The sequence below is a fragment of the Pseudopodoces humilis genome, chromosome 2, assembly GCF_049639895.1.
Source record: "Pseudopodoces humilis isolate 2021_Gansu_Grassland_sample_001 chromosome 2, ASM4963989v1, whole genome shotgun sequence".
Classification (NCBI taxonomy): domain Eukaryota; kingdom Metazoa; phylum Chordata; class Aves; order Passeriformes; family Paridae; genus Pseudopodoces; species Pseudopodoces humilis.
The window spans coordinates 39,805,569-39,821,979 of NC_142201.1; the positions used below are offsets into that span (position 1 = coordinate 39,805,569).

The 16,411-nt window shown below is 41.6% G+C and overlaps 1 protein-coding gene across 1 annotated transcript in view; it reads right to left on the reverse strand.

Annotated features, from left to right (window-relative positions):
- Nucleotides 1-10,879: 10,879 nt before the first annotated feature.
- Nucleotides 10,880-16,411, reverse strand: part of HS6ST3 (heparan sulfate 6-O-sulfotransferase 3) — a 269,153-nt gene continuing 263,621 nt past the window's right edge. The window contains exon 2 of the mRNA XM_088051408.1: nt 10,880-13,961. Within this exon, the coding sequence (XP_087907534.1) occupies nt 13,256-13,961 (706 nt within the window). The 3' untranslated portion in view covers nt 10,880-13,255. The remainder of the gene's footprint in view (nt 13,962-16,411) is intronic.

The following is a 16,411-nucleotide window of genomic DNA, read 5'->3' on the forward strand; positions in this document are numbered from 1 at the left end:
TTCTGAGCTCTCAGTGATACTTCAGGGTATACTCCAAAAAATCTCCAAGGTATTCTCTTGATGGATGGTGCACAGTCATGTATGATTTTTTTTTTTTTTTTTTTATGCTGTATTCCTTATCCGACTCCTCATAGACACCTCCATGGAGGGGCAAGAAAGTTCCCTGGGTTTCAGGCAGGTTGTCTTCCTTAAAGCTGATTCAGAGTCTTGAATTAACTCTCCACTGAGAAGGAAAGTCAGACATATAGCTGCAGATCTTAAGTCATCATCAGCTTGAGGTTTCTTACCTGGAGGTTTAGTGAGAGCCAAAGTTCTGCACTAGATGCATGAAACAACCACAATTCAAAATTCCCACTGCGTGGAAGGACCCCCCTTGAGCCTCCAACCCACCTCCAGAGTCATGCCATACTGGTGGGCAAGCAGTTTTTAAAAGAGAAATGCCTGCTTTAGGAGAAAGTACATCGATATTCACCACATCCTTACAGCCTTGCCATGGGAATGCATCTCCTCATACAGCTGTGTTATTTATAGGTTAGGCCAAACACTGGGATATTGAAGTAAGGCTACAAGACATATTCAGTTTCAGAAACAACCCATAAATTAGAAGTTAAGTCTTATATTTTAAGAAGAAATGTTAAAGTTCCTGTCCTTGGGTTTTACAGGAAAAACTGAAGAATATACGCTGCACAATGCTGCCAAAATCTATTAATCTGACTCTTCCTCAGCTCCCCTCTGTTGTAAACCAGCTTGATCCCATGACTGCCCTGCCAGCAGAGAGGAACCAGGTGGCTGCTGCCTCTGCAGTGGAAAGGGTAAAGCAAGAGGGATGATTTACCCAAAAAGTCTGCCTCCCTCTGCAACAGCTCCTTCCTCCAGTCTTCTCCTGCTCACCTCCATTCCCTGCCACTCTCCAGCAACTGGCTGCTAGGAGAAAGGCATCCACCTCTCTTTCTTCTGCTGTTTTCCTCCTCCTAATCTGTTGGTTTATGAAACCATGTTCTGTTTAGGATGAAGGCTTGCTTCCAGCTAATGAGGAACTGAAGTTACTTCATAACGGCATCGGTATCCTTGAGCATCAGCTCTGGGTCAGCTGCGTGCTCCTGAGGAAAACACACCACAGACCCAGACCAGGCTGTAGCAAGGTATTGTGGTTGATCCCATTTTTTATGGCTTCTAGAGCGGGTACCTTCTCACTTGTGTATCCTACTGCAAACACCAGAGAACTAACCAAGCCTGAATTCTTGCATGCTATTGAAATATAAGCATTAAATCATTATAATTATACCTTTCTAGCACCTGTTAGGATGGTAAGTTTGATTTTTGAGCATCCTAACAAAAACACAATTAATGAGATTTTTTCAGTAGTAAAAATGCCTCCCCCCTTATTGACAATCTCTGCATGTAGTTCAGCCTTACTTCCTACTGTGTGCAAATAATAATGTGGCTATCGCTGCATTTTTGCTATAATTTCTAAATGCAGTTGGAGCAAATGAAATCAGAAAAGGAAGTTTATAGCACTTCACATTTTTCTACATAAGGTATCAAGCTGTGTTATACACTGTTCATCACATTCTCTGTACTTTATTTGCTGTGAGATATCTGAAATTCTTTGTCTTATCTGATTTATGATTTAAGATTCTGACCTTTTCAGCTCTCTGTAATTTCACTGCCAGCTCACTCAATATGCCTTTGTTTATAGCCTTACAGCAGGGAGACCAAGAGAAGATGGGAGTTGCTTATGCACTGGAGAGACAGAAATTTCCATTTGCTAAAAATTTCTGTGTGAAAGAGGGAAGCAGAGATACAGTTTCAAAAGTTTTTATAGAATCTGGAAATACAGATGAGAAAGGGAATTAGACACCCTTGCAAACAGGACTTATTGCTAAAAGAACGAATGCAAAAGCAATACCTTTCTGTTAATGGCAACCTGTGTGAAAAGCAATTTCAACACTAATAAAACCTGATTTTTCAGCTCCATGGTGAGAGCAGCAGAATGGCAGCACACATCTCAGCACTTTCATCAGAATGGTTGGGAAGGCAAATGAAGCCTTTATATCTGCTACAGGGATGTTATATCAGCTTGCCTCAAGTTCTGCTCCCCTGCTGCCTAGGCAGGTTGCAGAACAAGCTCTAGGGATGCTAATTTGTGCTGGAGAATAGCTGCTAAATTATTCAGGGTACTAAAGACAAGGGCTGAGTGTGAATTGCAGAAGACCCTGATGACATAGAGTGACAGCAATAAAATGACAAATGAAATTCAGCGTAGATAAATTTAAAGTGAGGCACCTGGGGGGGAAAAAAACCCAATTTTGACTTCCCATACACTGTGCTGTGTTCTGAGTTGACTACTGATACTTGGAAATGAGATCTTGCCATTGGAATATATAATTTTATGACATGTCAGATTTGTGATCAGAACTACTCAGAAAAATCCAAAACTGAATTCTAGGAAATATTATGAAAATAAAAGTAAACAACATGTAAAACACCCTTCATATTCACCTCATATGAATCCTTGGTGTATTGAGTACTGGGGACAGCTGTGGTCACCCCATCTCCAAAGAAAGATGTAGCAGAATGAGAAATGCAGCAGGCAAGCTCAACCAGGATAATCAAAGACATGGACACTTACTGAACAGTCTTATGCTCTTGTTCCTGCTATGGACAGAGGGGAGAGAGATACAAAATACAAAGAATCACAAAATCAGGAGTTGCATGAAGATGAGCAGGGACTTTTTGCTTGGTATGTCTCCAAATTTAACAACTAGGTGTGCTTCAATGAACCAACTTGAAGCAATCAAAAAGAAGCAGTTTCCCATTGTATTCATGAAACTTGCACCATAGTTAAGCTAAGTGGTGCTAGAAATTAATATTTAAATTGAAGGAGCAACTGAGTAATTTCAAAGAAAAAAAAAATCCATGAAAAGCCCTTTAAATTCCAAGATGCTAAATTTGGTCAAGAAGCCCTTGACCTAAAAATGATTGGCAGCTAGGAGACAGATTGTCATATATATAAAATGTATATTTAGACAGACATGCTTTCCTGCATATATAAAAATATATACATATATTTACAAGAAGCTGCTCAGGCCTCTATCAGAGAGAGGACGTAGGTCTCGTTGGCCCTAACTGAACTCTTCCAGAAACTGTTTTTAAAGTAAATCTTTATTGTTTTGGTCATGGGATGATATTGGCAGAGGGAGATGAGCCAGGCAGATTTCTCAGTTACAGAAGTCACTGTAAGCTTCAGTTCATCCAGTGATCATGGTATCACAGCAGATAAATTAGAGCCTACAGATACAATTAATCTGCTTTAGATTTCTTTCATTTACTCTCTTTGTAGTATACAGAAATAAAAAGACAGATTAGTATGTCTAGGTTTAAGTAGGTGTTTCAGGAAATGAATCAGTCTCTACTAGTCTGGGACAATTATGAGTCAACAAGAGAACATATTTTGCCCAGGAGTACCAGAAATATGTATTTCCTATATATTAATTCCTTCAGATGGTTATTCTATTTTGTGATTTAATTAAGTAGATTTAGACATAGTATAAAAAATGTTGACTGATAAATCCTGGTTGGAGTTTATAAATAAAGATGCATCTTTGAAACAAAATCTGGCAAAGACAAGCCTATCTCAGACCTAGGCGAAATTTAAATTCAGCTCATGTTCTGCTTAGCTAGCTGCCCAGCTGATCCAAATAGAAGATGAAACATCCTGTGATTGTTTATCTAAACCTTACATAAACTGCAATTCATTTATTTTCCACTTAATTCTCATAAAAACAAAGCTGAGTAAATTTAGGGTTGTGCAATTTAGATGGTCAATGACAAATCCACAGCCCAAAGTCTTGGTCAGCATATGACTCACTACTGGGGCAGTAGGGTGGCTGTAGCTCCCATATAATCCATCTGTTCATGTCTTCTTTGCATGGAGAACAGCAGGCTTGGAGCAGGCAAGCATATCTTCCAGATCATGGATAGCCACAGAAAATCAGTGCTTGAGTGAGCACATCAGAAGTCAAAGTCCTCACAGAAAAACAACCCTCAAAACAAGGGCAAACTGTGAGAGAGAGCTGGGCTCTCTCTGTCTGAAAATCCAAAGCATGTAGGGATCAGTCCAAACTGTGCATAAGTGGCCAACAGTGGCATTTTGAGAGACTTCAGGTGGCATTTGTACACATGGGCATGCAGGCACATGTACACACACACACACAGAAGAACCCCACTGCTCCTTGGGACCATACCTGGGCTGTGCAGCATTAAAGTCTTCCCAAACATTCATGTATTGGCAGTGTATTCATGCTAAATTGGCAGTATTTATTTTGCTGAAGTTCAACAAGGCCAGGTGTAAGGTTCTGCACCTGGACTGGGGCAATCCCAAGTTGGGCAGAGAATGGATGAGAACAAGTCCTGATGTGGAGGTGGCTGATGGATGAGAAGCTCAACATGAGCCAGCAATGTGCCCACAAAGCCATCCATATCCTGGGCTGCATCAAAGCAGTGGCACCAGCAGGTCAAATGATGTGATTCTGCCTCTCTGCTCCACTCTAATGAGACCCCATCCAGGGAGCTGCATCCAGTTCTGGGGTCCCCAACTTAAGAAGGATGTGGAGCAGATCCAAAGGCACAGCTAAGCAGATTTTTCTGAAGGTCTTCACATCCATGCTTGCTCTTTGCAGTGGGAGTCTCTTTGGGTCTCTGATACTCACAAGCCACCCCACCGCCCTCCTCCTTTATTTCCCATTTCTTTGCTACCTCACTCATTACAGTGACTTTTATTATCACCTTTGTACAGAGGATCCCAAAATCTCCTCTCAGTCCTTAAATGTCCCCCTCTGATCTTTGCTGCATCTTCAAATATTTTTAGATCTATCCACTAGGAAGCCTTAATTCCATTTCAAGCACAGTCTTTTCAAAAGTGAAATGTGGCCCTGTCAATCTCTGGCACAGCTGTAGTTCCACCTTCTCAAATGTGTATCTGGGGATTGTTTCTCCCTCTGTGAACAGAGGGAAAAGACACATTTCTGGGATGAGACTTCTTAACCATCTTAAATGTCCAAAGCAGGCCAGATGCCCTGAAAGTGCATTTGCTCCCATCACCCGTAAGGAGGTCCCCCGGGGTTGCCTGAGGACATTGGCTGCCAGCTGACCTCTGCTTATGTGAAAGGAGTCCCATTCAATGTGTGTCACAGTGAAATGGTGAGCTGCTTACCCAGTGGAAAAATTCTTGCAGTTGCCTCCTTGTCTGAGAAGGGCAGCCCTTTTGTCCTCTCACTGCTGCAAGTTTACATGACTCTGGGCTCTTACACGATGGTGAGATGTACAGGTCACCTCCATATTATCTAATCTCACTTGCTCATGTTCTGAATTTTATACAGAATGTGAGCGGCATACTCACAAATTCCTTAGGAAATGTTGAAAGCTGTCACACCTTGGATAGCATCTAGAGGTAAAATAGAAATAAATGTGAATGAAATCTTAAAAATCCCAGCCTCTCTCCAGTCATATGTAATACTGGCCAGCAATGCTGAGTCTCAGTCTTGCTTTTACCTGTGACATAAACTGCACATAACAGCACAATATTCTGATGTACTTCTTGAAATGTAACCATGTATGTGGGAAAAAAAATATCTGTCTCCTGGTGGCAAAATCAATTCCTCCTTTGGCTATATAGTAGTATTTATCAGCAATACAGACATTTATTTCACTTATCATCTTGCTGCTCCTGCTTTATAAACTGCTTTCACTAAAGTGCACAACCTAGAAACACAGCAACATTCATTTTCCTCCTCCATCTCTCACACTACCCTGCAGCACACGTAATTTTGTGCTCAGAACTGGTGAAGACAACAGACTTTCAGTTTGCAGATCACTTGTCTCAAGTGACGCCCCCAAACACTACAAACACAGCAAGAGAAGTTTGGGTGTCTAACCATAGCTCTCAAGGAGAGACACTCTGGCTGGAGATCTGCAAGTATCTGAGACACCTGCACAGGGTTTACGTATAAAGCCTCTATTCTGAGATCTGTATCCTTCTGGAGCAGCAGCTGAAGGTCAGACAGGCAATTTCAGGGCACCATAAACAGCCTGATTTTTTTTTTTTTCTGTTTAGCAGCCTGTATTGCTCCCCAGTAGTATGAACTCCCCATGCCAACTTGCCTTCCCTGTCAGGATCCTGCCTTTGGGCCCACTCAGCCAGAAGCTTCTGGGAGCTTGCTTTCAAACAATAGTGTGAGTTTATGGAGGCTAACATCTGTCTCAGGAACTGAGTTAGTTTCACATCAAGAACCAAGCAAGTAGTGAGCTACCACCACCACAAATTAGAGAAATCTGGAGATTACAAAGCCATCCATCCCTTTTGTTTCCTCAAAGTGATACGAGTGGCAGGAAAATGGATACTTGCAGTGGGGATTTCACTGGTGACACTGAAAGGGGCTGCAAAAGATTATCTAACACAATCCTGTTGCAAGGCATATGTATACTTGTACGTTATTTTTTCCTAATTATTAATTCATAGCCTTTTGCTCCTCTACTGTGTGGGTCACCTTGTCATAAAAGGAGATCAGGTTGGTGAAACAGGACCTGCCTTTCACAAACCAGTGCTGGCTGGGCCTCATGCCTTGGTTGTGCTGTACATGCTGTAAAATAGCACTGGAGGTGATCTGCTCCTTGACCTTCCCTGAGCACCGAGCTCAGGCTGACAGGCCTGTGGATCTTTCTTATAGCCCCCCTTATAGATGGATGTCACAGTTGTCAACCTCCTGTCAACTGGGCCCTCCCTGGTTAGTCAGGACTGCAGATAAATGATGGAATGCTGCCCAGTGGGTCCTTCTGCCAGCTCCCTCAGTACACTCGGGTGGATCCCACACAGCTCCATGGACTTTTGTGTATATGAGAGTGCAGCAAGTAACTGACCATTTTCCTTAGATTATGGGGGCCACCTTCTGTTCCTGGTCCCTGTCTCTTAGCTCAGGGGGCTGGGTATCCTGAGAACAACTGGTCTTGAGTACTTCAGCCTTTTCCTCATCCTTTGTCACTACTTCCCCCCACATCCAATAAAGGATGGAGATTCTCCTTAGCCCTTCTTTTGCTGATGATGTACTTAGAGAAACATTTTTATAGTATTTTATGGCAGTGGCCAGATTGGGTACTAGCTAGGCTCTCACCCTTCTAATTTTCTCCCTGTATAACCTCACAATAGCCTTGTAGTCCTCCTGAGTCACTTGCCCTTTTTTCTAAAGGTCTCTTCTTTACCTTGAGTTCCAGTCAAAGCTCTCCATTCAGATAAGTTGGGGTTCTTCCCTGCTGGATCATCTTTCAGTACATGGGGACAGTCTTCTCCTGTGCCTTTAGAACTTCCTTCTTGAAGAATGTCCAGCCTTCCTGGACTTCTCTGCCTTTCAGGACTGTTTCCCAAGGGACTTTGTCAACCAGGCTCCTAAACAGCCCGAAGTCTGCCCTCCTGACCCAAGGTAACAGTTCTGTTGACTCACATCTTACTTCTTCAAGAATTGAAACCGCTACCATTTCATGATTGTTGTGCCCAAGACAGTCTCCAACCATCACATCACCTACCAGTCCATCTCTGTTCACAAACAACAGGTCCAGAGAGGCCCTGGCTGGGCCACTCACCACCCAGGTCAGGAAGTTCTCTTCCACACACTCCAGGAACCTGCTTCCTCCCCACTGCATTGCATTTCCAGCAGACATCTGGTAAGTTCAAGTCCCCCATAACAGCAAATGCTAACAATTGTGAGTCTTCCCCCTGCTGCTTATGGAATATTTTATCTGCCTCTTCAACCTGGCGGGCTGGTTTGTAACAGACCCTCACCAAGATACCAACTTTGTTGGCCTTTCCCATGATTCTTACTCATAAACACTTCTTCTTTCCCATGATTCTTACTTGTAAACACTCTTTTCATGACTGTCAACAAACTCTGGTGAGTCAGAACACTCCCTACCATACAGGGCTACCCCACAGCTTTCATGTAGGTAGACTTCTAGAACAAACCAGCAGTATGAGGCTGACAGTGCAGCAACAGACTTCAACTTCTCATTATTCCCCACAGAGCTCAGCAGATTATCCTGACAGTTTGGACTGCTCCTCAGTGCTGTTGGAGCAGAAATGAAGTCCAATTGGAAACAAAAGATTTGGTATTGGGCCCTAACATGACTAAATATTAAGTTATAGCAATATGATTTTCCTCCATGTACATTTTGTTAAAAGCACACAGTAGATTTTTCGTATGACTTGAAACATTTTCAGTCATTTTTATGGCTATGTAGATAAGATAGAATCTTTAGTGTTTCAAAAACACAATCAATGTTTATTTGTTCTCATAAGTAATTCATGGACCCAACAATATTCAACAAAACTTCATTTTTAACAGATCTCTTAATGAGCATCATTTTACAGAAAAACACCAACAAATAAATATATGAAAACAATTGTTTTTGACATCACAATGGTTAAACACATTAAATAATTCATTAAATTGTGCTTTACGTCAATGAAAATCCCTAGGTCTACGAACTATCTTTTAAATAGGAATGGAAGTATATATGATTACTCACAATACAATCCTTCGGTAGCAGAATTCACAAACATTATTGCACATAAACAGAAGGAAAATTCTTAAAGAATAAAATAATTTACAGCCTATTAATTTATTCTTTCATCTTAAATATGGCAACTGATGGGAATTCTTTATTTTTTTCTTCTCTTGCAACATTTATTTGAAATCACAGAGCTAGTGATATGGCCAAGAAGAAAACCAAGGACATTGCAGGCTATGGAACCCATTTCCCTCCACAAAATGTAGACAAAGAAAGTATTACAGGAACCAAACTGAAAGAAGTGTTACAGTGAAATTTGGTACCTTTTTCAAATGTGGTTTTTGTTTTTTTTTGCCACACATCGTGAGGATACAGCCATCAACTCCAGCTGAATGACTTTATTGTGATTAATCACCTTGTACATAGTATTCCCCACCAGTCTGGAAACAGAGGGAAGAAAAAGTGAGATGTTTTAAAACAGCAGTGCTCATAACTGATACAAGAGTACAGGTAGGAAACAAGATCCCGCTAGGGCAGAAGCAAGCATGTGCTAACAAGAAGACCAACTTAGGAAACCTCCTGATTTAGTCATGGATGTCAAATCTGAAACATCCCCAGACACAGAGGTGATGTAACCTGCCATTTGGTTGAATGGGTATGATACAGTTACAAATTGTGGCTCTGGATCTGACTTCCATCACTTTTTTGTTCTGTATTTTTGTTTTTAGTGAACAGCAAGTAACTGCTGCATATTGGATAGAATCCCTAGCAAGCCTATGACAGCCTCACTATTAAAACAACAGCAGTGGCAAATACCCAACATCAGAAACAGTGCCATTTCTTTTTCTTTCTTGATGGTGAGAAAGGTTTTTACTGTCAGCACTGATGAGAGGGGAAGAGAGGACAATTTTTCATTCCTTAATAAGGCCATAAGGCCATAGGGTGAGTGCTTGGATTAGACATCAAATTATCAGGAACAAGTTCTAATGACAAAGTATGTTTCTCTGTCCACTCCAAGCCTACAATGAATTATAACTGGAAAAGGCAGGGAATGTGATGGGAGAGATTAGCAAGTATATCTCTATTACAAAAGAGTGAGATTTGTTTCATCACCACAGTAGCAGAAGCCAACTGCCTTCTTTAAGCAACAAAATAATACCAGGAAGATGGACAGAAATCCTATAGCATCGTTGCTCATGAAGCTTTGGAAAGAAACATGCTGCCCCCTGATCTTATATGGGCCAGTGTAATTATGGTAAAGTTTATGCTGTCAGAGCAATGGAAACCTGGGATAACAGAGACATGAAGCAGGACCTTTATTTTGCTTTTGCATTACATTATTTCAGGCACAGTGCCCAAGACGAAAAAAGCTGCAGGCCAGTGTCTTAGAAGTCAACCCGAAGGTGTTTCCAAACTGCTTTATTTGTCATGCGTAAGGAAACTCTGCTAAGAAAAACAGGATTGTTGGTGCAGTGAGTTTGCTGGCTGGATCTGCAGCTGGAGCTAGGGAAGGAGGTGCCAGGTCCTTCAGTCCCAGGGCTGTGGGCAAGGTCTTAGCTGCTAACTGCCCACCCCTCCCAAAGCAACCCCCAAAAGAACAAAAGCAACAAACCTACTGCTGCACAGCCAGGGCTGCTAGACAGGCTCCAGAGGGAAAAAAATAAACCAAACAAACCAACTTCATTTTTAACTAAATCCCAAGCATTAAGGCAAATCCCGTTAACATAGATGCCACAGCACATTAACAGCTCTTCAGGACCCTAATCTTGACTCCTGGGAAATAACTGATGAAAAAGGTTAGGCATCACATTAAGATGTTGCCAAACTATTCAAGCTAATGTAAACCACCTAAAAACGCTTCAGCTTTTCTCATTAGGCTTTGTTTTGTATCAGGCAGAAGGAACAGTCTGGAGAACAGTTGGTGTGCTTAGACAGCTGAAACTGATACTTACAGTCACTGGTGAGGCTCCAGGGAAGTATTTCTAAGCACTGTCTCCTCTCCCTTGAAAAGAAAACGCTCTATTTTCTAAATGAGAAATGGGCCCCAATTGCTGTGAGCAGCATGGAGAGGTGGCCTGCTGAGCAAAGAGGTATGTGAGGAAGGGACAACTGTTCTTTTGCACTTAGAAGGAAGAGGAAAGCATGCCCTACAGAACAAAAGATGAGTTGGAATTTATCTTACATCCTTGCTTACCTTACTCCTTAATGTGAATTTGGCCTTGCATCTTTCCTTCCACATGGCTGGCTTCTCCCCCGCCCCTCAGGGTCTCCCCAGCACCCCGAGCTCCCTGTGCTCATGGAAACAAGAAGTGCACCTGCAAATCCTGGAGACTGAGCATCAGGTACCAAAAGCATCCTTCCCCTCTCATGCTGTTTCGTCTCCAGCAAGATGTGGCAATGGTTGCAGGAATGGGGAGATGCAGCAGTTCCCATCATCCCTGTGTCACTGACCAGAAAGCTCCTTCCTCACAGGGCCAGGGCCAACCCAGCCTAAAGCGCTGGTGCCAGCAGCTAAGATGTCAGATCACTACAAATTACCTGCACTGTGCTAAAAGTGCAATAGTGCCAGCGAGCCTTAGCTCTTCATGGCCTCACTGTCCTGCAGCCAGGACACCCAGAGTGAGCTTCAGTTCTCAGCTGTAAAGATTTAAATTTAAGTCTCAGAAGGTTGGTGTTCATACTTGAGTGAGGTGTCTGAGTGCCTCTTCCAGGTGATGGGGGTCCAAGCAGCACCATCCAGGAGCCCAAAGAGCTCCTCACTCTTCCCTAATGCTCAGACAGGAAAACAACAATCTTCCTTTTCCCTTCTAAATGCTGAGATGGGAGAGGATGTATATGAACCACACGTGGAAGAGGTACCAGGGACCAAAACCCACACCTACTCACCCCAAAGTAACACATTGACAATCAGATGTAAAGCAGCATAGTGTTAATGAACTACATCGATAATGAGGCATCATCCTGGTAGCTCTCTTCACTTCTTAATGCTATTATGATATTTCATTTTCAATGTATTATCGTATGCATTAACTGTCAACAGGATCATTAGATTGTATTTTTGATATTCTGCATAGATAAGTAGCAATAGCATTGTCAGAAGAAAAGAAGATACAGCATGCACAAGAAAAAAATCCAACTTTAAGGGACAAATTTTCAAACTGAGCCTCTTTTTTCTGTAACACATTATGTTTTCAACCAACTGGATAGAAACCTTGAATTTTGAAAACAAGCGAGAAATGTGCATCCACATCAGGTACTCCAGTACTTCTAATTAGCAAATCTGTAAGGTAAAAGCCATTCATGCATGCAATAATATACTTTCAGCATCTTGATTTAGCAGCCACGTTGAGGCACTTAGAGAAATTTCCTCCTAATGCTTTACATTTATGCCAGAAGAAGAAGAAGAAGGAAAAAAACTCTCTTAGAAGATCTATGGTGCACAGGACCCTCTTTTTAAAATTTCACTATTACGAATGGAACAACATAAAATCTTGGAATAAACAGATGCAGTTTAGCCACAAGAATGGAACACGTGGAGGAAGAACCCATGGAATCTTTTTCTAGACAAGGAAGAAAAACAGATACAGGTCTCTCATCATGAAAACAATAAATTTACAAAGAATCCTCATATAGAGTAATAAATATCAAGACTTTCCACATATCCATTATGTATCCTATAAAAATGAAAGCTGATTTTTTTCTAGCCACTACTGTAGTTAGAGAGAAAACCAATTTAAACTGTATGCACTCAGCATCAATGTATTTTAACAGACAATATAACAAACCTGCCTACCTTCACTGACAATGTGTCTCCAGGTTTTTACAGCAAATCTGGAAAATGTCGCACTAATATTTAAGCTTTTCCTTCTCTCTCTTTCCTCTTCACTGGAGTTTGCTTGACCCCTTTTGTGAATGTGAAGGCAGATTTCATTGCTCCCAGCCAGATAATCTCTGTGATGTGTGCTCAGCTGCCACATGGACCTCATCTCTCAAAGCTTGCTTTTGCCAACACACTTAGAAAGATGGCTCCTACCTGGCTGGGCTCGGTACTCTCAGCACCTGCAGGGAAATAAGTCAACCCCTCCACCACCTCACCTATAATTGATCTCTGACTGCTGGCCTTTGGAACCGAGCAAGAAGTGCCCCAATACAACACTTCCTATGTCTTTTTTAATCACCTCATCAAATTCTTCCCTTAATCAAAACACAGCATGTACAAGTTTGAAGGGCAATGTGTGCACCTTCTCCATTTCATTCACTACAAAGTTATGCACTCACAATTGCAATGAACAGTACGAAATAAACCAGCTCTCATGTCACAAAGGAACTGAGCCAAGTACTTTTCCCCAATTTATCATTCATGTCTGCACAAGTTTTAGTGGCTCCAATTGTACAGGGTACATCTGTTAATGCAAAAAATCTCTCTCTTCAACCCATCCTCATACTTAGGCCTTTGAAGGAAGTCTTTTCTGACAGGAATCTTATCCTACTGCCATTTAATAACACTAGTCAATACCTATTGAGAAAAAAATACATTCTCACTGGCAGAAACCAAGAAAAACTTGGAGACGAGGAGGGGGAGTTGTCAGATGAGGTCTCATTTACCAAAGCAGTAGGTCTCCCTTGGCTAATTCCCAGATAGCCACATTGCACAAACAATCTGATCCTTTCATTGGTTAGGCAAGATGGAGGTGCATCACCACCTTGCAACCTGACTATTATAATCTTCAGTAACAGCTACTTCTGCTGCCTCTTCCCTTGGCCACTGGTGAGCCCTCTGCTCCCGCAGGAGTCGCCGCTCCTCTCGCCTCTTTAGCCGGTTCTTCTGATGCTCCTCTTGCTTGGAGTACTGGAAGCGCTGCAGGAACAGGTCCTTTGCGTATTCATACAGCTGCACGTCCAAGAAATTCAGCTCCTCTATCCGTTGCCGCACATCCTCGCCGATGTCCACGTTGGAGGCCCGCGTAACATTGAACTGGGTGAATGGGGAAATGAATTTCAGGTTGAATGTCCTCTCAAAGAGATACTGTGTTTTCCTCTGAAATTCCGTCAGCCCGAAGAAGGCCATGTTTTTCAGATTGTTCTTGGCGCTTTGGAGAAGAATCATATTTCTCTCGCTCTCGTTCATAAAAGTCAGGTTGTAGCACCCCACCAGGCTGAGGTCTGCCAGCATGCGCACCTGGCGGTTGCTGGCCAAGTTGTAGCTACAATCCATGAATTCCTGTAAGCTGACTCCAGACCAGTCGTCTCCTTCATAACAGGTAGGCAGCTCGTCTGGTGTTGGGCTTCTTCCATCACACATATGAAGGGAGGTTTTCCACGTCGCACCCCTCTGGACGTGTTTCCATTCACTCAAGTACCGTGACACTGGATCCCTCAGCATGGTGATGTAGTAGAAATTCCTGGAACATATAATTAAACACAGTTTTAAGATTTCAGTAGATTTTCCTATTTATTTCCCCAGTAAAACTGTTACCCAACACTGGCACCACACCCTTCACTTTTTCCAGTACAATGTAGGCACTTCACGTGACTCTTTCTGAGACAGTAAAATCTTCATAAATACCGTGAATAAAATACAAGGTAAATTGGGGGAGAGATATGAAAGAAAATAAGCAGTTATCAGAGAAACAGAATTACTTTGACCTATCAACTGTTCAGTGATACTTACTTTATACAGAAACCAATTAACTGAAGTGTGCTCCCCTCCACATTGAGGTATTAAACGCCAGCAATATCAGAAACTGTGTGAAAAGTGATTGAAATAATCCAGCCACTTTGCTTCTGGACTGAGACATGCGTGTCTCACAAGATACTCAGGATGATGATCCCTACAGGACTTAGGCACAACCTAGGAAAAGCATCAGCAATTTCATGTGGATGGTGCAAGTGCTAAAAATAATGCCATGTGGAAGACTGGCATGAGCCATCTGCTTAAGAAAATTATTAAGTGGGTTGGAGTGAAGATAATAAGAGACCAAAAATCCATTCATGTGACTTAATTTTAGGCAAGTGCTTGATTGAAATTAGTTACAATCATGTGGTACAAAAGCATTTGTTGGTGTAAAGATTATTATTATTCAACCTCATCTATCAAGAATATAAAAGAGACACCAAGATATATTGATTTGAAATAGTGAAAATGACCACAGAACACACATTGTCAGTTCATCTTCTTGCTTTTAAATTCAGTTTGTATATCATATTTATGGCAACCTGAAAGGGATTGCAATTAAATATGCATCAAGGAGGCTTTCACAGATCAAAGTTTTTTTTTACCGTGGGATGTTCTACTCAATAATAACTCACCTGAATTGTAAGGTGAGTAAATAATATCATAAACACAAAGCAAAACTGAAATACTTATGATTTCTCTCAGCTAGAATAACCAGAAGAAGATTCATGACTGAAATTAACACAGGATCTAGTACAAAAATAGGCTCATGAGTTTGCATGACTCATCTTACTGCAAACTACACATTAATAAATTATGAGCCCTAAGATTTCTTAAGAAAAGTCTGATCTCAGTATTTTTTCTTCAGCCTGGAGAAGGATGAAGAGAGTAAGCAGGAAGCAGAGAAGGATGAAGGAAGTAAGCAGGAAGAAAGCTTGCTGAAGACAAGCTACCCTGTAAACAAACCAACATTTTGGGAGCATCATCTCATACAAGAGCTAACTCCAGTAAAATGAAAAATATCAACATTTGTAACAACCTCCAAGAAAATTACTTTGCTTTTACAGGTATCACCTACTTCCTGCCACTAAAGATTCACCATTTCCATGAACCTTAGGTTAACCATAAAAATATTTATTACCCCACATACTGCTAAATATGCAGATATATTTCCCAGTGCATGCAAAGCAAAGGGAAACAGGTCTGAATGCTTCATTCTTATTCATTCTGAATTTTCCACCTATAGGTCCTGTAATATATTTTCCAGAATAAGGTTATGAGACCAAACTATGGACTATGTTGTGCTGCAGGGCAATTTCCTGAGCTACTATCTAATGGAAATAGCTGTTTCAAGACTTATTTCACAGCAGAAGCTTTACTGGTGGAAGGATTTAAACCTGGGAGTGTCATGGATGTATTTTCACTATCACTTGTACTGTAAGCCATGATTTCTGTCAGCATCAGATGATACTTTGAAGGATGATATTTCCAGAATCATTTGTAGCTTGGGTCTTCTCACTGCTGCTCACACATGGCCAAACTGCGCATCAGCTGTTTTGGTCCCCTTCAGTTACTTACACAGCCCACATCGACAGGGGACCCAAGAAGCACACAACCTTTCACAGACAGGTATTTCTAAAATCCCTCTTCTGCTGAAGAGCAAGAAATCTTCCTATGTGTTCTGAAGGATAGTTCCACTATGAAAAAGCAGTTTTTGGGCACTTCAGGCACAGCATTCTCTTCTCAGATTGGATGCTCATCTCATCTTGGCTCTACACTGCATGCATAAGAGCACATTAAGAACTGCTTTCCATTTTACAGGGAAAAAAGGAGATGCATTTCAAAAGTGCTGTGCAGATAAAACAGCTCAACTTTCAAACACCCATCAACTCTGAGCATAAGAAGCTGTGGTTGCAACATCCACCAGGCACTGATAGGGTTGTGAACAAAAGTGGCTGAAATCCCAAGGGAGCAGAGATGAAAAAAAGTGGACAAGGACTGGCAATCTTTGCAAACATCTGCATCAACAAAAATGGGGTATTGGCTTAGTCCTTGTATTGCTGCTCTTCCTCTCTTCAGGTAATTTTGGATGTTAATATGTGGTAACAGACAGATTTAAAAATTGCTCTTGACAATTATTTATACCTCTAATAATAGTTCTGTCTTTCATCTCCCATC